A 21944-nucleotide genomic window follows, 5' to 3' on the forward strand; every position below is an offset into this window, starting at 1 on the left:
GATCAAAGTGTATTATCCATTTCAAAAGCATTCGTTCACATATTATATTTAAACTCTGTATAAATTTTTCATAATTATGATCATTATTCCTTTTTCATTTCATCAACCATTTTTATACACATGTATTTTGCTTGTTCTTTATTATCAATTGGCAATTTGCAGTTTTTGCTATTCATACGAAGGCCTGTTTTCGCTTTTTTTCTATTCCTTATTCCTTGTTATCATTTTGCAGCTCGATTAGAAATGGTGTACCATAACTTCGGCACGTTTTATTTTTGATTAGTAAAAAAAAAAGCACCATATCCTTCAACTTTAAGAAGATACTATATAGTCTGCTCTTACCGACCGAGTAAAATCTCACCACTTTTAATTATTAACAAACCCTATGCAACATTAATGTGGAAATGCTGCAGTAAACGCGATTCTACGTGCAATACCAATCAAAAATATCAAACAACTTTCTTGTTTTGTGCGAGAATAAGGGAAATGCATTCCTGCAATAAGTGCTAATTCAATTACAGAACGAAAAAGTTGTACAGAATGAAACTTTTTTTCAGATATTAGTAGTCTGCATCGCATGTAAAATTGCGCTGATTATGGCATTTTCACATTTGCGATAATGCCAAATTGTTGCGTAACAGTGTTTTTTTTAAATATATTCCATGACATTGACCTTGCAAAGTATTCATATACATTTGATTCAGGAGTTTGAAGTTTAGTAACTTAAAACATCGATAGAAAAAAAAAAAGAAAAAATGATACTTCGCCACGTTTAAATCACTTTGCAATTTTTGCAGCTGCAAAATTATTTTATTCAAATACTGGAAATGTTCAGCGATGAAGTCCTTCCACTGGTTGTGCAAAAATTTGACTCTAGATCGAATCGAAACTATTCCACTTTTTGAGATTTATCATTAATTAAGAAAATCTTTTGGTGTGCTAGAAGAAGAAGACGTCGGAACTCCGCCACCGAACCTTGTGAGTCCATCTGCAGATCCAACCGCAGAAAACTTGACGATCCACGTGCACAAAGAGGGAGGAACTGGAGGGCACTGGTGCGCAAGGATAGTATTTTTCTCACTGCTCGCCATTCTCGTTGGATTAATTGGCGTTATTCTAATCGAGCACAGAGGAGCTGCTGATGGTAAGTTCGTGATTATGATGTTCTCCTGAATTTTGGTGGCCTAATCTTGAAGTTTTTTAAAGCAGCAAGGCGACTCCGTTTGCCCAAAAACATCCTTACCGAAATTATTTTCATTTGGAATTAGGATTATTACACCTCAACCCTTCGGTTTAGAGCTATATAGTTAATCAATTACTCGTTAAATTGGACAACAATTACTGAAAATCTACATGTAATTGTTGTTTCTAATCAATAAATTAATCGTTTTCCGATTACTTGGTTAATCAGCATTCCTGATAATTCGAATAATCAAGCATCCTTGATTCTTCAATCAATTGGGGTTTTCCAATTAGACTAATCGGCCCTTTCGATCAACCGTTTTTTAGATTGATTAATCAATTAATCAATTCATCGGAAATAAATGAAGCGAAGTTTATGGTTAATTGATTAATTGTATAGCCTTACTTTGGAATGACCTTCCACCTTTTATAATTGGCTAAAAAATCGAAGAACAACGTCTTAAAAGAAATTTCCACCTTTTAGTCGATACACCAATTGCTGAATCTCGATGGGCGACTGTGTTTGATGGCTGGATTGATGACGTCCAAATTTCACACGATAAGTCAAAGCCTGTTGCTAAAGATGACAGTCACAATGACGCAGAGCGAACAGATGAAGCAAGTCAGGAAGGTTCGGATGAGGCAGATCCCGAAGAGGACGAAGCTTCTGGAGAGAGTAAGGAAGAAGACGCAGGCGAGGATGCGTCTGATGGGAATAACGAAACTGAGGGAGATGACGATGACCAAGAATTAGATTCTTATCAAGAGCCAGGTGAAAGTGAAGAAGAGCAAGCTTCTATCGAACGTGACAATGAAAATTTCTCTGAAGAAAATGGTGAGTCAAATTGATTATATTAACAAGTTGAAAAGCGAAATGCTGTGACGAAAAAACATCTGGCACATTGCTGTCTTGAATATTAAATCTCATTGTCCTCTGATAAAGTTTCAATGATGAAGTCTCATAGATTCAAGTATAAATAGATATATTATATGGAGAAATAGTGAAGTAACTGCGAAATTTTTTACAAACTGATCTATTGTAAACTAATTAAATGAAATTACACTTCAAAAGCTCCATATTCTGGGCTGACGAAATACCCCGAAAAGCTTCAGCAGCATCCATAATCAGAATTCTCTTTTTTGTTAGTCACAATAAATAAATTATTAAAAATCGATGTATGTTATAACAGCCTGACCTCTGAATTCATGATCATCCGTTTAATGTTTTAAGGGCGTATTATATAACGGCCCGTTATATCCGTTTATCCGTATTTATACTGTTAAATCTTCTGTTTTTATTGTTTCTAATCTTATGAAAAATATAACCAGCGTGAATTTGACAGTCAATAAAAATAAAAACAGAAGATTATAACGGGCCCTTATTTATTATGCACGTTAAATTTCAACGGATGTTCATGAATTCAGGGGTGAGTCAAGCTTCATTATAAAATTACACACAGAGTCAGAATGAAGTCATAATAGTACTGAAAATATGAAAATGTGAAAATGTGACAAACAATAAGATCAGTAAAAAATATTGAGTGGTGAGTGAAATGTCAGTCAAAACAATGGTTTCAGTCAAAGCGGTTCAAAACACATATTCATTCGTTAAAACAGATTTATTGCAATGCTTGAAAAGTTCTCTTTACTACTATTTCAAGTTTGTGTTTAGCCTGAAGTTATGAGGCATGACAGTTTTTTTTGCCATGCGAACCTTGACGATGACTGACTTCTAAATTTTTCCAAGGCATGTGCTTTTGTAAGAAAAACGTGCACATGAAAATTTCAAAGTATGGTATCCAAGAAAACAATTATTGATAAAAATAGGGCTTTTTTAAAATTTTTATTATTTAAATTAGGCAGTTTTGTCGGGCAGCTTTTCAAACGTGTTCAAACCATCATTGCCTAGAATAACTGTTAAGTACTGTTTACAATTAACAAGTGACAAGCCAAATACTAACAATAACTATCAATTGCCAACTAATTATCATTCAATATTTGTTCAATACCAGAGCAAGAAGACAGTAAAGAAGTGGAAAAGAACCTTAGCGAAGAAAACGTTAAGCAAGGGGATAGTGAAAATGACAGTGAGGATGACAATGATGACAATGACGACAATGACGAAAACGCAGTATTGGAAGAAGTAGAGGAAAATACAAGTGGAGAAGAACTTCAACCGATGGAGAGCAACGAAGACGAGTTGATAAATGATTCTGACAATGAGTTTGCTACCGCCATAAAAGGCATTGATGCAACGGAAGGAAAGCTTAATGACGATGATGATAAAACAGACAATGACGATGCGTCTTCCGAATTCTTAGGAATACCGGGAGTTAACGAAATCGACGAAGATAGTGCTGAACCTTTGGAAGAAGTAAGTATCATTTTGATCTCAGTCCTAATTTCTTGGACAACTCTTTAGGAAAATATTATATACTGTTGTCAATATCTTATCATCGCCGATTAACGTCTTTAAAAACAACTGTTAATTACTATAAGCAATCCGTCTAAAAATGTTTCTCAAATTCATGTCAAACAATTCATTTCATTAGGTAGAAGACGAAGAACCAGAAGAAATTCCGAACGAATTGGAGATTGAACCAGCAGTGGAAGAAGTCGAGGAGGAATCTAGCAGTGGTGAGCGATTACTTTATTTTTCATCTCATCTTCTTGTGGAGCAATACTCCCACGATAATCAATTATCTTTTTACCTGTGCAGGGTGTCCCGTCATTCGCGCATATGATAATACCCAAGTGCGCATGCGCCATATTTTTTTACTGTTAGACAGGCTTTCTTGACATTATTTTGACCCAAGTACCGTCCTGTCACATTTTGGTCTCAAATTCTCAACGCAGTGTAATCTTGAGTTGCCTGCGAATTTTTTTTCTGCAGCCATGGTGTAAGAAAATAAGGTGTAGCAAAGTCACGTGATAACTTGCATGTGACGTCACGACAATTATAGTTAAATATAAATGACGTCATGTGCGGGCAGCGCTGCAACAGATGCGCATGAGCTCACCTTGTTTTCTTATACCATGCCTGCGACTAAGTTGGTAAACTTAACTAGTAGTCGGAATAATCGGCGCAAATAAGTAGAATCTGCCAGTGAAATCACGTGATTCGAGGCATGCGCAGTTGGGTGTTCAAATTTCTTGAGACACTCACGGTATTGAGACCCCAGAGGTATTGTGCATGAAAAATGAGGATAGTAAAGTTGGGTGAAATTTATCTAATGCGCGTATTGACGAAGCTATGCTTTTGAGACATGCATGTTTTCTTACCTCTCATTGATTCGAAATTTGAAAATCTCAGATTTCGAGGTCGCTGGTTACGTGCCTGAACTAGAACTTTAGGAATTTGAAACCGGCATATCTAATATAGTGGCGGAAAACGCGAGAAATTACTTGATTTGGACAAAACTTTGTACTGGGTGGTTTTTAAGGACACTGATTACGGGTCTGAACTCTAAAATGAAAAATTTTAAATGGTAGACCCACAGAGTCAGCCGTTTCAAATTTCTGACTTCTTATAGTGTGGAAATCGCCTGAGTTGGCCCTGTTACAATAAGGTTGCTAGGTGGGTGCTAGCCGGGTAATTATTCTTCAAATTGCCTAACCAGGTGCTGACCGGTAGCCGGTCGGATAAATATTTTGTCAAAATGCTTACAGAGAACTGATTGGGCAATCATATTATCATTAACGGAAGAATTTAAGGAGATGCCCTGGTCGAAAATTACCGATGCCAGGATTTTTTAATATCTTCAAAACAGTAGGTACATACATCCAAGTTGTTTGCCTCTGCGACATTGGATGTTTCTTGAGGAATAAATTTCGATGAAATTATAAAATCAATCGAGATCGATGACATTTTATGTCATGTGAATCGTAAATTGTGGACTTTTCACTATGTCGGTTATAGATAGGTAGATCTAAGTCTGGGCACCGTTTATCCAAAAAAAGGCATAAGCCATTTTACATTCAATTCCGAACAGTTGAACCCCGATACATATGTGTTTCACTCTGAAATAAAGAAACGGCATGATTTCTTGAAAATTATGACAATTTGCGATTTTCAATTGTTCGAAATCCCGATAACCAGAGTTCTCGGCCGTTGCTGACAACTTCCGAGAGATCGCGGGCGAGGCGACGTCGCATTGGCATTGTTGATTGCCAATTATCACAATTTTCTAGAAAGCATGCCTTTTCTTATTTCAATGTGAAACACACATATTTTGGAGTTTACTATTTGAAATTGCACGTAGAATTGCGTTCTTATGCCTTTTTTTCATCAAAGGTGTCTAGGCTCAAGTTTTAATCGACATGAGTGACACGCCCTCATTTCACGATTCCCACGTCGTGAAATTTCGTCGATTTCGATTGATTAATAATTATAATAATAATAAGTTATAAATTCATCTGTATCTATTTCCCAAGAATTATCCAAATCGCAAGGACAAATGATTGGGATGCACCGGTAATTTTCCATCAGGGCATCCCCTTACAGTCGGTTACCTTTGGGTACGTTTTCGTCACCACTACTCGGTGGGTAAGTAGGCCTGAGTGGGCCTGGGCCATAAGAAGCCACGTTCGCGATCCGGTAGCTTCTTTATCGGCGGAAGCCGTTTAACACACAATCCCATAAGGCCATAAGCTCGTAAAACCCTATTAGGGTAATCGTTTTCAACAGTCTTCAGTAAACAATTTTGTTAAACTACTCAGCCCGCGCTGGCCGAGCGCTGGTTGAGAAATTATCTTGTTAAAGTTCCTAGCTGATTGCTGGGTGAATGCTAGTTGTGCATTCTTTAATTGTAAAGCATAGCCGCGGTCTGGACAAATGTAGCTAACCAGTGAGAATTGTATTATAATTTGGTGGATTGCAGCATCAATTAGTGTTAGTATATTAAAGTGCACCCTTTTACATGTTACTATCTACTACTTTTGGTAAAACTTACTACATTTGACGATATATCATCGAGCATAGGTGGTTTTAAAAAATAAACTATTAGGTGTAACTAATAGAAGTAAATGAATTCCATGTCTTTAATGGGGTTTCCCAGGCAAGAGCAGTAGAAAATGATCATTTTATTTAATGTTTTATGGTGACTAGTCTAATGGATGAAATAGAGTAAATAAAAACGTGTTTGAAAGCTGTGGATTTTTGCTTCAGCACACAAAAAAGATTTTCAAATTATCTTGAAAATTGACTCTTGTAGTCCATTTAAGGTGTCTGGCCACCCTGCCCGCTCGGAAAAAGGGTATATTTTTTAAAAATTCATAAATTGGGAAGCATGAAACAAAATGTTTTCATCTTTTAGCACAAGGGGAAAAACGGCTTCAAAAATATCTCAAATAAACTTTAGTTCTAGATATTAGAAGGTGCCGGTGCTGCAACATGACGATGATGCACCTACAGCAACATATGCGTGTGTCGTCCAAAGGGCCTCCGCAAAAATTTTTGCAGCGCCGCCATTTTTTAACATTTTGACCTAAAATTTACTCGAGGCTTCTTGAAGCTGTTTCCTACCTTGAGTTAAAAAATAAAAATATTTCGTTTTATACTTTCGAGATTATGAATTTTTTTTAAATATACCCATTTTCCGAGCGTCCAGTGTAGCCAGACGCCTTAAACCCTAGGACCATAGGACACATGGGTACGCCTAACCGGCCTAACCCCACATAATTCTTAAGGCTTGTTAAAATCATTTTTCTTACTTTGTTCAATCGTATTTTTCACGATGAAAAATTGATATTAGGTTTTCTTCACACATACTATTCTATTCTTCAGTCTTCAGCTTTCGAATGAAAAAAAAATTCTTCCGCAACAAACAGTTCGTTAGCAGCGTTGATTTGAAGTTTTGGGGTACGCGGACCCCTATGTAGGTTATTTGTTTCGTACGTTTTGAATAATAATAACGCCAAAAAGTTGTTAATAAATTGTTTGAACAAAAATTTGTTGAACACATCTCTAGTGAAATTTGTTTTACAGCGGAAATTTTGTAGCTTTTGAACGCACTTTATTTTACTCTATTCCGCCCATTAGCCCAGCCATAATGAAACAATAAAATGATCATTTTCTACTACTTTCACCTGGGAAACTTCCTTAACTACCAGGCTGAATATAAGAATTATCCAGTAATGAGCGTAATGAGATAAAAATTTCCTGCGTATACCTATTCTCTACTTATGTTTAGATAACGGGAAGTTTTGATTAATCTGACCTCATATTGCTTTCGAATCTCCACCAGAGGAAAAGTTATTAGTGATAACTTGTAAACCTAAAATTTTGGTGCTACTTTAAAACCGTGTCTTATTGTTATATTCACAATCCAAGAGGCTCTAGGATTCAAAGTTCAAATCCTCCCCCCCACCATCAATAAAATTAATTTGATTTTTTATTGTCCAAGAATGGCCAGTATGTCACCGGAAGTAGTTACGAGTGAGAACTTCATAATCAAAATCGCTATTTTATATTTTTATAAATAACCATCAATTGATAGGGCTCTTCAAAGCATATACTGCGTCGTTTCCAGCCAGGCAACCGTAAAAATCTTGGGCTGGTTTAGACAAAAGAGTATAGGAGAATCCCTGACCAGCACCCGACTGAAGACCAGGTTTCCTGGCTGGGGTCAAGCCAGTTACCCTGTTCAATTCCCACTGGGACCATTTAATATTGTGTCACACTGTTTGTGGCCATCCCCCCCCCCCCCCCCCCCTCCTTTGTACAATTAAAAATTTGTTAATAATATTACGAATCATGTCAACTGTCCGATAAAAAAAAAAATCACCAAAAAGAGCAAGGCGACACATTAAAAAATTATCGCCAACCTGATCAAATGAGTGCTTGCACTTTCAGTCGCCATATTTGTATCCGCCATCTTGAGTCCTAATATTCGATCGCCATATTATATATGCCATCTCAAGTTCCAACATTTAGAAGTCAGACCCGTAATCAGCAACATTAAAGATCAATGATTTACAATTTCATATTAAAGAGAGGTGAAGAAAAATGTTTAGCCGAAATGGTTGAAGAGCGTCTAATTGTTGCGTCACAACTTGATCGATACGTCCGCTAGAGAAGATTCGGGCCGTCTCGTATATTGTAATCGCTATTCACGGGCACTTTGAGGATTCTCCACGTTCCAATTCTTTATCCCTTCTGACCATTTATTTTGTCAAACTCTAGAGTTTGCAACTTTGTTGCAATGAGTCTTTGGTGCTCGAATAACGAGCATTACATCGATTATGATTATGCAAATTGGTGAAAAATAAAGTATGGTGGTTCCAGTGGCAGTCAAGTTTGGAGTTGGCCTTGCGCTAGTTGTGGCAGCGCATTTCGTTCTCGTTAGACGATGGAACAATGGTAAAGATCCGACAATATGTGCTATCTCTTGCGCACCTAACATTTGTCACACTGTGTCTTACCTAATCGTAGATTTTACTCATAATCTGTGATATGGTTTACAAACGTAGGTGAAAAAAATTCTAGGAAATTTCTCAGAAATATATTTATACGTTTTCGGATAGTTCTGAGAAATACTCTATATGACTTCCGAAAGTGGTTGAATGATTCGGATAATTTTCAAGGAATCTTAAGAAATTCAGGGAAGTTTTTGGAAAGAACTGAATAAATATAGAGGTTTCTTAATAAATTTTTCATTATTATTTCTTGCATAAAAATTGAGATATTTTTATAAAATGCATAGAAATGATTTTTATGATTTTTATCAGAGACTCTTAGAAAAAAAAACTGAAAAGCTGTCGAAAATTTACGTATGGAAATTCAAGCTTTTGAGTAAATTTAGAGAAATTTATGGAAGTTTCTGAAAATAATTTTCACCATTTACATCGTAATTTCTCGAAGACATTGCTTGATTGTTTAGTGCGCTTGAGTAAACAGTTTTAATATTGGCATGCTGTATGCTAGAGCGTTCTTAACCGATGACTAACTATCGTTGTCCAATTCACGACCAGCAAACAAGTGCAAATTCGTTGTTTATTGTGTTATCGTCACATAATCAAGTGCACACATGTTTTTCAAATTCTTTCAAGATTTTCTGTCATAAGGTAAGTGGGTTTAATTTTTTTTTTTTTTCAAAATACGGGATGCCGTTCAATTGGCTAAAGTTCCTTCGGCGAGTAACGTTTTATAGCAACAGAATTCCAGATGAAGTGGAATTTTGACTTAGAATCAATACGGCACAATTAAAATCCGTTATTTCTTTGCTTTTGCAAATTTCAAATGAAAATATTGGGACACGTTGCAAATCTATAAGTAATTGCATGAGATTTTGTACAATTGTTCAAAAAAACCTTTAACTTGTTTATGTTTTAAGTATACTCAGAAAGCTCAGAAGCTTCAGAAAGCACGGTGTGAAACTGACTGTAACTTGGTGAAATAACATTCTCATCGGCAATTCACTTTGAACAGCTTATTTCCCGTGATCATTTCTTTCATAGATGAAAATAACGTCTCGCGAGGGGTGATCGAAGGTAGAGAAACGCCAGATTTATCGAGGCGGAACACAATTGTTCCTCCACCGCGTCCCCAGCAGATAATTCCGGCACTCGATCCGGAGGAAGGTAAAGAATACGAGGTGATAAAGGCGGAGAATTACGAGAGCCTAAGGAGCAAGTATAAAAAGCTAGAAACTGACGACGAAGAGCGATTGATTCAAACAACGAAACGAACGGAAGACGGAAGAGATGAAGAGGTATTGGACACTTCGGATGGCGAGCGAATGTCGGGTACAGAAGAAGATGAGGAAGAAGAAGTGGAGGAAGAGGAAGATGAGGAGGAGGAGGAGGGGGAGGAGGAAGAGGAAGAAGAAGAGGATGGTATCGACGACAGCGACCTGGTAGCAAAGTTGGAAGCCAAATATGGGAAACTTCGCACACCGCCAGACAGTGAAGAGGACGAAGAGGAGGAAGAAGAAGATGAAGAGGAAGATGAGCACGAGGAGGACATCGAAGATGACGAAGATGTACAAGGCTGGAAACGTAAATGACGGATCAAAATTGATTAGTTTGAACTTTAACGTGCTTATAAAGACGCGTTGTACACTTCGAAAACGCGGGGATGCAAAACTCCTATACCGCTCAAGCGATCAGAGTGAAACTTGGGCAATTAATGCCTTATTTTGGCAAAAAGTGGAGCTTCTTTATTTTTTCAAAATTTGCAAAAAATTTTTTACAGATTGGTTACCACCCACTGAAAGTGGCCAAATTTTCACAGTTGCACTGAATGGATCGAACTATCCGATATGATGCCACTCGGCGGTGATGAAACACACATTTTGAGCCCAGTTCCATGAGATTTGGTGAAATGACGAAATGGCAGTTGATCTGGTTTTCAATTACGAGGAACACTCAAATCTCATTTTGGCGACATTTGTTACCGACCATTCACGCTTGCCGGTAATTTTTTACCGACATTACACGCATACATTACCGGCATGCGCGTGATGTCGGTAACAAATGTTGCCAAAATGATATTTCGGTGCACTTCGTAATCGAAAACCAGATCATCTGCCATTTCGTTATTTGACCATCAAATCTCATGGGACTGGGCCCAAAATGTGTGTTTCATCACCGCCGAATGGCATCATAGTGCAGAGTTCGATCCATTCAATGCAACTTTGAAAATTTGGCCAATTTCTGTGGGTGGTAACCAATCTGTAAAATTTTTTTGCAAATTTTGCAAAAGTAAAAAGACGCTCCACTTTTTGCCAAAATAAGGCATTAACTGCCCAAGTTTCACTCTAATCGCTTAAGCTGTGTAGGAGTTTTGTATCCCCGCGTTTTTGAGGTGTACATACAACGCGTCTTTATAAGCACCTTTAAGGGGTGATGCTCGGTCAGGAGGGCGGAAGAGACGAGATTATTGGGAATCATTTTTTATTCAAAAAACTACGAATCGCATATCAAGAAATGTTCTTGTGTTTAAAAACGTATATTTTAATCAAGCTTACATCATTTTTTCAATAAATAAATTTCCTAAATAAAAATGGAAGCACCATTCTTCCAGAGGCCCTCCGAAAAAAGATGTTCGGCATATGTGTATCACTGCTACTCGGAGTCTGACCACCTAAAATCAAAAAATGAGAAAGATTTATTCAATATTTTATATTAAACAGTCCTCGAATGATCAAGTTTTTGGAAATATTTATTTCAGACAAAGTGGTAGACGTTCTAAGTTCAAGTTTCAATTTCCGGTGCCGAAATTTCTTGTTTTAGTGAAAAAAAAAAAAAAACCATGCCACGAAAAAAATCTTTCGCTGAAGGATTGGTTTTTTTTAAATTGTTTTTATCTTCAATGAGCCTGCAAAATTCAAAGTGAATCGATACAGCAGTTTTCAAAATATTTTGATTACGGATTTCGGTTGCCCATAACACTTATCAATTTCATCCGATTAAGCTTCAAATTTTCAAAGAATATTCTCGAGATTTTACTCATCGAAAGTGCCAAAATTAAAAAATCGTATTTTTCAACCTACTGACTGAACATTTGTTTCTCAAACATATCGAATTATGAATAATAAAATTAGTTTACTCGAATGTCAACTTAATCTTTAAATCAAGGCCATTCTGACTCGTCAAAACAATCCTGCCATGCTCTACAATGATTATTTATCGTAAAATATATTGTTTAATAACGAAACTCACCACATTCAGAACTTGGCTTAAGAAAAAACAAGAACTAGGGAACTTGGAGAATTTTTCATCCCGAATATTCCGCATTTTTTCCTTACAATTTCGTACTATTCTCCTTTTTCAACGTAAGTGTGGTAAAATATGTCGTTTTCTCTGTAATTCCCAACTTTCATAGCATTAGACATGAAATATTATTTCACAAAAACGGTGAGTTGTGAAGCTCTTGGACTTCTCAAATTTTTACGTCTCTTTACACGTTGTAACAGAAAGCAGCTGAAACATTTTTACCCAGAGACTCATTGAGTCAAACTTATTTCGAACCACTTCTGTAAGTGAACGAAACAATGTTTTGTACAGGAATAAAGCCGATTCGAGCAGCCCAAACGGCCTCTTCTGCCGAACGGAAACCGGAATCTCGACCTGTTTCGTCTCGAGAAAAACCTGCAACAAATCCAGGTGGTGCTAGAGACTACGAACATCATGATATTACGAATCCGGAAGATGCGATCATTCGTGAAGAACTTGACGCAGTCCAAGGCGAGGTTTGTATGAAGTCGAAACAAGTTATTTTCACATAATTTTTACGTATTTTCAAACATTCATAAAAATTATCCGTCAGATTTTATCTCTAAATCACGAATTTCAGATTTTAGTAAATGCGATAAGAATTTTGACCGTACGGGGTCATCCATAAATTGCGTCACACAAATTTCATGGTTTCTAACGCTGCCCCCCTCCCCCACCCCTGTTGTAACGTCACTCATGTAGCAATTTATTTTAAAACGTGATTAAAACAGCATTCCTAATATTATCATTATTTTTTAATACATATTTTCAAATAAAGTAACAATTTTTACTCAAAATCAGTAGAAAAAAAAATTTATATTCTTATATATTGTTTATGGCTGAAAAAAATTCATCATCCTGTGTCCATAGACTTTACAACCATCCCTTCACATCGTCCATTACTGATATAGAACACCCACTTCGCTATCTTTTTGAATGGCCTTCGAAAAATTGGTCGCGTCAACATCTTCTTCGTCCAATCATAGAGTACCGTCGTCACTGTTTATTAAACAAAGTCTTATATAATTAGTTTATTTTGAATGAAAAATAAATAAAAGAACTAAAAGAAGACCATCTAAGAGCAAAAGTAAGCCTCGAATGAAGGCGTTATCGGTCTTACGATATATGAATGTTTTGAACTGAGCAACGCGTGTCAAAAAAGTATAAATATACAAACAATCTTAAACTTCAAAATAACATACTTATATAACGATCATTTCACCCGTGGCCATATTTAGTTTTATTAATATTTTAGATTACATGTAACGTCACGAAAATTAGGACCCCCCCCCCCCCCCCCCGCACCGCTGTCACGTTTTGTCACACTTTGCGATCCTCTCTCTCTTTTATTGCATATGACGTAATTAATGGATGATCACTATTGCGTAAATAAAAATCTCCAGCAGTATTATCTGTGCCAATGATAATGAGCACGAGTAAAACAACATTCCTACGATGTTATCGAAATGAAACTGAGGAAATTTGAATAACACAAGCCAAGATAATAATTTCAATAATTTGAGAAATGATTTTATACTTAAAATTTTCAAAATGCTTGAACTTTGGCTCAATTTGCTCAGTGACTAGATTTCGACGAATTGTGTGAAAAACTTTCAGGAAAGTTACATCATAGTATAAATGTGAGTTGAAAATTTAACTGTTGACGAACGTTTGTTACAACGTAATTACGTAAATCTATCCTTATCCAATACAAAGACGAGTATTTACAAAAAAAAAAATTTAGACGATCTTTGATGATCTCTGTAGTGGACAAAATAAGCTTCAAAATATGATCAAAATGGGGTAAAAAATACGAAGAAATCTCTTATCAAAATATTGATATCTTAGAGTGTGTTACTCCAATTTGTTTATATTCGTTTTTATTACATGTTCATGCTCATTGCCGCAGACAACATTGCTGTGAATTTTTTAAACGGATTTGTTTTTTCTCTCAACTTTTGGTTGAAAGAATTCAGCCTGTTCATCTTGAAAGTAACCGCAATATTTCTATAAAGTTTCATCAGTTTATAGGTTTCTTTTTGCATACGTCATTACCATTGATCCAAGAAACGAAATTCATATCAAAAGCCTTTGTATATAATGAAACTTTGCAGAAATAGGCGAAGAATTTTCTGCGGAATATCAAAAAAACTTTTCTAATACGCTAATTGGCATTTCTCCGACATCTTGAAACTTTTGTCACAATATGAGAGAGCGTTTGTGAAAAAAGCACAACAGCCTCGAATTATACTCATGGTAGAACTTCTGAATAATTCACAAGTATGATCATCATGTCTATAGGGTTTCTCAAACTAACTTTATCACTCATTTAACGCTTTCCACTCTATCCACGTTACCTTGACGATAGTCACTTATTTGTGTTTATTTTCATTGAGTTATTAATAAATCAAGTCTAGAGTTTCTTTTTCTTTCACTAATATAACGATTGCTTCATTTATTTATATCAACTCATAACTTTTAATTTACCCAAACAATCTTGGAATGAATTGTTTGACTAGCTTGATCTTGAAATGCTGTCGACTCGACTGCAACATATTAATCATTCATTGTGCATGGCTTCTGCACATAGTATATTATGTGTGAAATGTGTGAGTGTGCGATATTACTTTGATTATTTTCAAAACTCCGCATCATTGAAATTGGAGGAATTTTATGCCCATATTCTTTACACCCACATTTACCATCTTGAAGACTATGGGCACAAAATGTAGCAATTTCAATTCTTACTTATCGCTAGACTCACAAGTTTGTTAGTGTATTTTAATACTGACCCATCCTCTTCGCGTTATAAATAGTTTGAATAACCCCTTGTATACACAACAGTGAAATTGCTTCATACATTTCCGTTGGAATTAAATATGTTTCTGTTGGATCTCAGGTTGATTCCGTTAGAACTGATGTATATTCTGGCGGTTTAAACGACATTTTCTTTCCAAACGTGCTGGTATTGAACGGAAATGCATACTTCTTCTTGTTCTTGATAAATTCGATTGAAAATTTTCTTCTCGTCACCGTTTCATACCATAATTGACGGGCCGTACCACAAAAGTGCCTAGTTTTTAGCAAAATAAAAGTGAATTTCTGATATTAGCAGTTGGATGAGTGAAATGTCGTAATAAACAAAATCTGTAGCGCATTTCGCCTCAAATATTAATTTTCATTGTCGTCTGTTCAAGTTTCAAAGTTAATACGCCATACCTAGATTCAAACGCGAGCGTCTATAAGTTTATTCATTGAAACAGAATCATTGCAGGGTTGAAATTCCGTATTCAACTGTTTCGAACTTGCATTGAGAAACTTTGACGCGTGAAGGTATTTTCGCCGTGCAAACCTTGCGGATGAACAGACTTCTAAGTTCATTTTCAAAACACATAATCCAACAGCCGATTTTTGCTAAATATAAAAAGAAAAACAAACAAACAAATAAATAAGTCTTAGGTACTTTCGCCGTGCAGCCCTTCAATCACGATAATCTTATTTGGCTTCGTCTAACATACGCGATGCGAAACTTGGCAATGCTGTATTAACTCATCAATGTACAACTTGTTGGATATTTTCATTTGTCTAATCGCATCTTATGAATTCCCATCATCACGAATTCCGATATCCCATCCAAAATTCCACACCAAGACAGCAGAAAAACGGTTCGAGTATTTCACCAACTTGCTGTCGATTCATTCTGCCTCACCTCGAGCGCGATATGAGCTGGCCCGAAGTCTGGACAACTTAGCAGAGGAAAAAAAGGACAATATATATCTGAAGAAAGCTATCGCTGCGTATGAAAAAGTTCTCGAATTGGGAACTCGCCTACCGCCAAAACTTTTCCGAATCGCTGGAGACCGATGCGTCGACAGACTCCGGTTCAGCGGTAAGTTTAGATCATAATTTACTTGTTATTAGGGCTGTGCGATTAATCGATTAATCGATTCATTGAGAAAATGACTGATTAATCGAATTATCGAATTCTCGAATTGTTTATTATAATAATATGAATTAATTAATCGAAAAAATGATTTATCAAATAATAACTGAATAAATTGTTTGACTGAAAGCAAAAAAAAAAAAAACTATTAATTAGAGTTCTACTTCGTATTAACCCCTTCCTTGGCATTGACGCAATAATTCAAAATATGGCGAACAACAATCAAAAACTTTACTCGATCTAGATGAAAATTAGTACTCTGGGATTTTCGAGGTCGCTTATTACGAATCTGAACACAAAATTAAAAAATTTTTAATGCTGGATCTAATACCGCGGATAAAAGTGCAAAAAATAGGTACCAAGATTCATCGAAATCAAGCCGTTTTTTGTTTTTTCGTCCGTCATATTAGATCCGTCATTTTGAATTTTTAAATTTCAAGTTCAGATTCGTAATGAGCATACTCAAAAATCCCAGAGTACAAGTTTTCAGGATAAAAAATCTTTTTGCCACCTTGGTCACCTTTTGTCAAATACTCTCTGCCGACGACGGAGCTAAATTAATATAATGGGTTCTATCATAGGTTTTACCGCTGTTCAAAAAGCAGTGATGCAATTTTGTTTCAGGGCAGTACAGTGGAGCTGAAAAAGTCCACAAGAATTTAATATCAAGATTCTCTGACGAACCCCGCTTGAGGAATCAGTTGGCTGTCACATACCTCATGCAGAATAAGTATGAAATAAAGCAATATTCCATTGCAGGTCGTTTCACCCTCTTAGTTTTATTACATTTATGCCTGAAATCGTAATGAGAGCATTTGCCAAATTTGGTAATTATTTTGTTTATCTTGTCAATTTTCAGCTTTTCTGCTCTGTTACAATACTTGATAATCTTTATACATGGTTCTGCAATAGTAGCCAAGCTATATTGCAAAATCATAAATTAAATATTCCTCTCAGATTGATGGAGAAAATTTTTACGAACCCTTATTGATGCGTGCAAAAAAAATTTCCTAATACATCTAAAAAATACGGTTTATTGATTCTTAAACTTCTTTCAATTTCAATCGAACTTTCAATATATTTCAAATTGCAAACTAATTACTTTCTGAACTCTATTGAGTTAAAAAGTGAAAAGGAAATTAAAGAACGTTTTGCTGTTTTTTCAGGAATCTGCCCAAATAATACGTTTAAAAAATTTTTATGCAACATTATCGTGGTTTTTGGTATAAAATTACAGGGCTATAAATAAAGACATAAATTAAATATATCACCATTATTTCCTAATTATAGTTGAATTTAATTAATTAGATTATCGGAAGCTAGAAAAGTTTTGCAAGAAACGCTGGGCCGGTGGCCAAACGACGGGTTTGCTTTGGTACATTATGGTTTTATTTTAAAAACTGGGGACGGAAATATGGTCGATGCTATTATGTACCTGAAAGCTGGTATAGAGACCGGCGATGAGGGTACAATCGACGGTAGATTTTTCTTCCATCTTGGCGACGCTCTAGTCAGATTAGGCAGAACCGAAGAAGCTCAGAAGGTTAGTCGCAAGCACTTTGAAGAAAAACAGCCCACGAAGAGATACTGAGAAATATATTTCTTATTCAAACTAAAATCCACTATTGTAACAGGAGAACAGAGAGCGATTCTTATTTTTATTTCCTTGATTAAATTATTCTGCATTTGATAGTTTGTTGATCCTTTGTTTCTTCTTTTGCCTTTTGTTTTGTTTTTGTTTTTTCATTTTTGCTACATTTAAAAATTTTATGCCGGGTGAAAATTCTTGTAAATAAATGAAAATTTATAATATTTCTTAATTACAGATTTACCAAAGCGGTGCCAAAAATGGACTGTTTCCTTCTGCCAGTCAGCGATCTCTGTACAATGTCAATCATTTAACGGCTCGTCCTTGGTGGACGCTGGAGGAAACTGGTTACAAAGAGTTTTTTGTCACTCTCGAAAATAATTGGCAGATTATCAGAGCTGAGGGATTAGGAGCGCTGGGCAAAAATGGGCATTTTAAAAACGAGGCTGAAAGTTTGAGGGACACAGGCAAATGGCAGCAATTCGAATTATATGTTAGAGGTAGGTTCAAACCAAATGCATTAGACAATATGCATTTTCACTCATCTGACTGAATGAATCCAATATGGTGTCACGATGGGCGATCAGCTAATCGTTCCATCCTTGGTTTTGACCAGATCACTGGCACAGACCCTCAGGTATTGGGGAGTACAATGGGGGCGTGGGTAAGGAAATACAGTGCAAGCTGTGTAGCTTTAGTTATTTCGTAAGCGATGAAAAAGGTCTTTTAAAATTGAATATGGCCTACGTAGAGTAATGCATTTTCAGAAAAATTGAAAAACAGTCAGAAGCTTACATTCTAAGTGAATCGGTAAAAAATTTTGAAGGTTTCTGACAAATTTTTACCAAAATGGACACCCAAAGTATCGGTTTCGAATAAAGAAACATATTTGATTAATCTCGACTTCCGTTTATCAAAAGATCTCTATATTTCAGGTCGCAAAATATCAGCGCATTGTGATAAGACCCCGAGAACTTGCTCTTTGATAGAAGGATTCTCAGCAGCGGCAGGTTGTCGCAGAGGACAAATCAAGTTTTCTGTTATGTACCCTGGAACACATGTTTGGCCTCATTGCGGGCCTACAAATTGCCGTCTGAGGGCTCACCTAGGTCTTTCGGGTACCGAAGGGACATTTATAAGGGTTGGAAATGAAACAAGGTGAGAATATGTCTCGAGTCTTAAATACGAGTGTTCGTAAAGCATTGAAACGAGTCAAGAATCCGGCTGGAACACAATGTAAAGAAATTTTATATTTGTTACAGAACCTGGCGAGAGGGGAGCGTAATGATCTTCGATGACAGTTTCGAGCACGAAGTTTGGCACAACGGAACTTTGACTAGGCTGGTGCTGATAGTTGACGTATGGCATCCGGAATTGAAAGAAAGTGAGAGACACGCTTTGCCCGCGATATGAAAATCGAAAGAGATATCAGCCAAAGATTAAGTGTAAGAAAAACTAGTTGGGATTCGAAATATCGAAATATGCCATTTGACACCAAAAAGGTAGATACTTACCGTCTCGTATTTCATGATGAAATTAGTTTTTCAACGTATATTTTACTCTTCAGCAACTCAACACCAACCAAAGTCTTAACTCCTTGCGCGGGGTTTTCTGTTCCGTTCCATTCGTATAATTTAGCTGAAACCGATCTTTCTAAAGCCACGTGCGTACATTGGGTTTCAAAATTGATGTCTTCTGTAGGTTTTTAACGTCACATCAACAGTGTAATAATATTATTACGTACGTGTAGATCGTGCAAGATTTACTTGTGTGTGTGTGCATATGTGTGTGCGTGTGTGTGTGTGGGTCTGTGTGTGGGTCTATCTAATGTGACGAAGAGATCAAAAAATCGGAAAGTTTGCTTAGAATCTCCAAAACTTGTTTGGAAAGTAAGAATTTCAGCTGTACACGCGCAAATGCCTTTATACATGTATAAAATAGAATTATGATAAACTTAACGAATAAAAAACGATGTTATTAGACTATTCTTGCATTCTCAATCCTGCTTAAAAACGTGACTGTTGAGGAAAGTAATGAGCTAGAAAAATTTTAGGCTTCGTGTCACCGAGTTCGAGAAAAACCCGAGTATGTATTTTATTCAAGTAAATAATATACATCGAAGTTAATTTATTTCGTAATGTTGTAGCGTTATTATGGCACATAATTATATACACATATCGTAAACGGAAATGATTATTTGTTGAGATATTTGCAGATTCTAGAAATTGATTGGGTCCATTTCCCTAGTTAGCTTTAGAGTTATTTCTAGAGTCGACGAGTCGTTGTGCCACTTGGCGGTAGAATTGTGCGGATCGATCGAATGCGGAGTTGGCAAATGTAGACGGTACCTGGAAAGTAAAGAGTAAATGAAGTTGAAGGAATGTTCTTATTTTAACTCCACGTTTTATGAATAGATGTGTTTATTTTATGCGCACAATTAACTCATGCACACGCATATTAGAAGTCTTATTTTAGGAATCAGCCCTGTCTTTCACCTTGGACTCCGAATGTCAATGAGCTCTGACTCGACGCTCAATTCTACCTTTTCTCGCGGCTCATCAGGTAGTTTGACGATGACCGTTAACCATTCACAAGAAGCCGTTCCCGGAGTCTTGCCGTTCATCTGAAACGTAAATAAATTCGTGATTACTTTTTCGATAAGATTCTAGAATTAGGTGCTACAGGATTCAGAAGATTGAAAAATACTGTCTGGCGGCACAAATATATATCCGCTAACTGAGCCGTGTTGAAAAAAGTGCTTTTTCTTGCATATTTCACAATTTAACAACTTGACGTGACAAAAACAAAGATTTAATCGCTTGAATAGAATTTTCTGTCTTTTATATTTATGGAATTCAGTCAACACTAAGGCTAATTGTAAAGTGCAACCCCATAGGTACGTTGCTACGTATATATCTCCAAATACCGAAGTCCAGGTATGTAAAACACTAAAAAAAGCTTAACAGCCCCATCTTATATGCAATTCTGGACAAAAATAATTCAATACTTTTCATTTTACGTAAAAATCAATAAATGGCATGAATTCTACGAATTTGCTATTGCGATTTCGTAGAACTCGTGCCATTTCTTGATTTCTGCATCAAATAAAAATATATTGAAAGGTTTTCATATCAGAATTGGTATCAAACGAGGCTGTTAAGCCCTTTCTCCCATTTGAGATACGTGGACTTCGATATTTAGAGATATATACGTCAACGTCAAAGTCCACCAAGGCACCCCCATAAACACCAATACCGAAGTCGCGGAATAAATCATCTGTTTTATTTCTACGAGAAATTTACCCCGAGAAAAACGTCTTCTGTGGATACAGCCTGCTTGAACTTCATTTCGTACTCTGGCACTTCGCGAGGATCGAAAATTTCAGCGGCAGCTGGGGCTGCGGAAACTTCTGAGGAATGCCAGATGTTATCACCTTCTCCCTTTAGCACTGCATGAGGTCCACTATGTTCGAGATTTCCCGATTCCTTTTTACCGATATCCCCGGGCCCTGGAATCACGTATTTATTTTATTATTCCGTAGTTTTATCTTCTGACTAGATAGATTGAATTCCCATTTACCGTCAGACTTTCGTTAAAGTCTTTTCTGCCTTTTCATTCTCTTTAATAAAAAAAATTATTTCACTGCAGTTGATGAACGATTCGTGCACTGTTTGAGTAAAATGTAACACTTGTGTAAAAGCCGAGAATTTTAATTCGACATGATAATTCTCGGAGGGTAAACAAGGGTTTTTGTCAGGCTGTTCATGTACCTTCTATCCACAAACAGCCTATGGTCAGACGATTAATGAAAAAATCACGCAATCCCGGTGAAAAAATTGTATTCTAGCGTACAAAAATAGAAAAAAAAATTGCATTGGGCGTTGATTAGCTGTTTAGGAATTCCATGCAGAATATATTAACGGTTCGAAATTGTATCTATAAGCTCTTGTCACAGTTAAAATTCACCCTAATTACCCAATTTCCGAGCACCAGCTTGTGGTAAATCGTCTTCTGAATCGGAGTCATTGTTTGTGGGGGGTGCAATAAGTTGTTGTAAGGACTTGATGTCATTAAAAGAGAAGCAGCCGTCCATCGTGTAAGCCTTTACTAAGATCTTGACTTGCGAGCTGTTTTATGCGACGAGTTAAACAAGCCTCTCATACTATCTGGGAAATTTGATCAATAAAAGCCTGTTGCTATAGTAACTTGCTGTTTTAAGTCTATGTTTAGGCCATTGACATTAAATTTCCACCTCGTAAATGGCTGGATTTTCACGGGCGTCAAATTGACACGGCGGCAAATTTTTGCGGCATGCAGCAGCACCGTGCCGTTGGCGGTAAAAAGACGCATATGAAAATGGGAACCGACGCAACGGTAAAATACCGCGAGTCTGAGTTGCATAGTTAAGTCAGTGTTTCTCACTTGCGATTTTATCCTAGGAATTGAAGAATATAGGATAGGTAATTGGAAGTGTGAACAAACGGTGTGAATGAATAAGTATGCAGGAAATCGAAT

General features: G+C 36.5%; 2 protein-coding genes across 2 annotated transcripts in view; one reads left to right on the plus strand and one right to left on the minus strand.

Annotated features, from left to right (window-relative positions):
* Nucleotides 1-19266, plus strand: part of LOC124404466 — a 36253-nt gene extending 16987 nt beyond the window's left edge. Inside the window, exons 17-29 of the mRNA XM_046878606.1 lie at nucleotides 947-1144; nucleotides 1667-2017; nucleotides 3195-3556; nucleotides 3735-3819; nucleotides 8468-8542; nucleotides 9640-10179; nucleotides 12190-12374; nucleotides 15550-15787; nucleotides 16466-16571; nucleotides 17150-17384; nucleotides 17668-17929; nucleotides 18365-18587; nucleotides 18692-19266. Of these exons, the coding sequence (XP_046734562.1) occupies nucleotides 947-1144; nucleotides 1667-2017; nucleotides 3195-3556; nucleotides 3735-3819; nucleotides 8468-8542; nucleotides 9640-10179; nucleotides 12190-12374; nucleotides 15550-15787; nucleotides 16466-16571; nucleotides 17150-17384; nucleotides 17668-17929; nucleotides 18365-18587; nucleotides 18692-18842 (3011 nt within the window). The 3' untranslated portion in view covers nucleotides 18843-19266. The remainder of the gene's footprint in view (nucleotides 1-946; nucleotides 1145-1666; nucleotides 2018-3194; nucleotides 3557-3734; nucleotides 3820-8467; nucleotides 8543-9639; nucleotides 10180-12189; nucleotides 12375-15549; nucleotides 15788-16465; nucleotides 16572-17149; nucleotides 17385-17667; nucleotides 17930-18364; nucleotides 18588-18691) is intronic.
* A 251-nt stretch (nucleotides 19267-19517) lies between these two features.
* Nucleotides 19518-21622, minus strand: LOC124404464 (dynein axonemal assembly factor 6). Its single transcript, XM_046878604.1, has 4 exons — nucleotides 21405-21622; nucleotides 20732-20937; nucleotides 19925-20052; nucleotides 19518-19777 (listed from the first exon to the last, which is right to left on the minus strand). The coding sequence occupies exons 1-4, from the start codon at nucleotides 21520-21522 to the stop codon at nucleotides 19648-19650; spliced, it is 582 nt and encodes a 193-aa protein (XP_046734560.1). The 5' UTR covers nucleotides 21523-21622; the 3' UTR covers nucleotides 19518-19647.
* Between the last annotated feature and the right edge of the window lie 322 nt (nucleotides 21623-21944).

The sequence above is a fragment of the Diprion similis genome, chromosome 3 (assembly GCF_021155765.1).
Source record: "Diprion similis isolate iyDipSimi1 chromosome 3, iyDipSimi1.1, whole genome shotgun sequence".
Classification (NCBI taxonomy): Eukaryota; Metazoa; Arthropoda; class Insecta; order Hymenoptera; family Diprionidae; genus Diprion; species Diprion similis.

What these genes read in the sequence shown, in the direction of transcription:
- LOC124404464 (XM_046878604.1), bottom strand. Translation starts at nt 21,522, where the DNA reads ATGGACGGCTGCTTCTCTTTTAATGACATCAAGTCCTTACAACAACTT. An exon ending in AGCTGGTGCTCGGAAATTGG is followed by an intron (nt 20,938 to 21,404) that starts GTAATTAGGGTG and finishes ACGTGATTCCAG; the next exon opens with GGCCCGGGGATATCGGTAAA. An exon ending in ATTGACATTCGGAGTCCAAG is followed by an intron (nt 19,778 to 19,924) that starts GTGAAAGACAGG and finishes TTTACTTTCCAG; the next exon opens with GTACCGTCTACATTTGCCAA.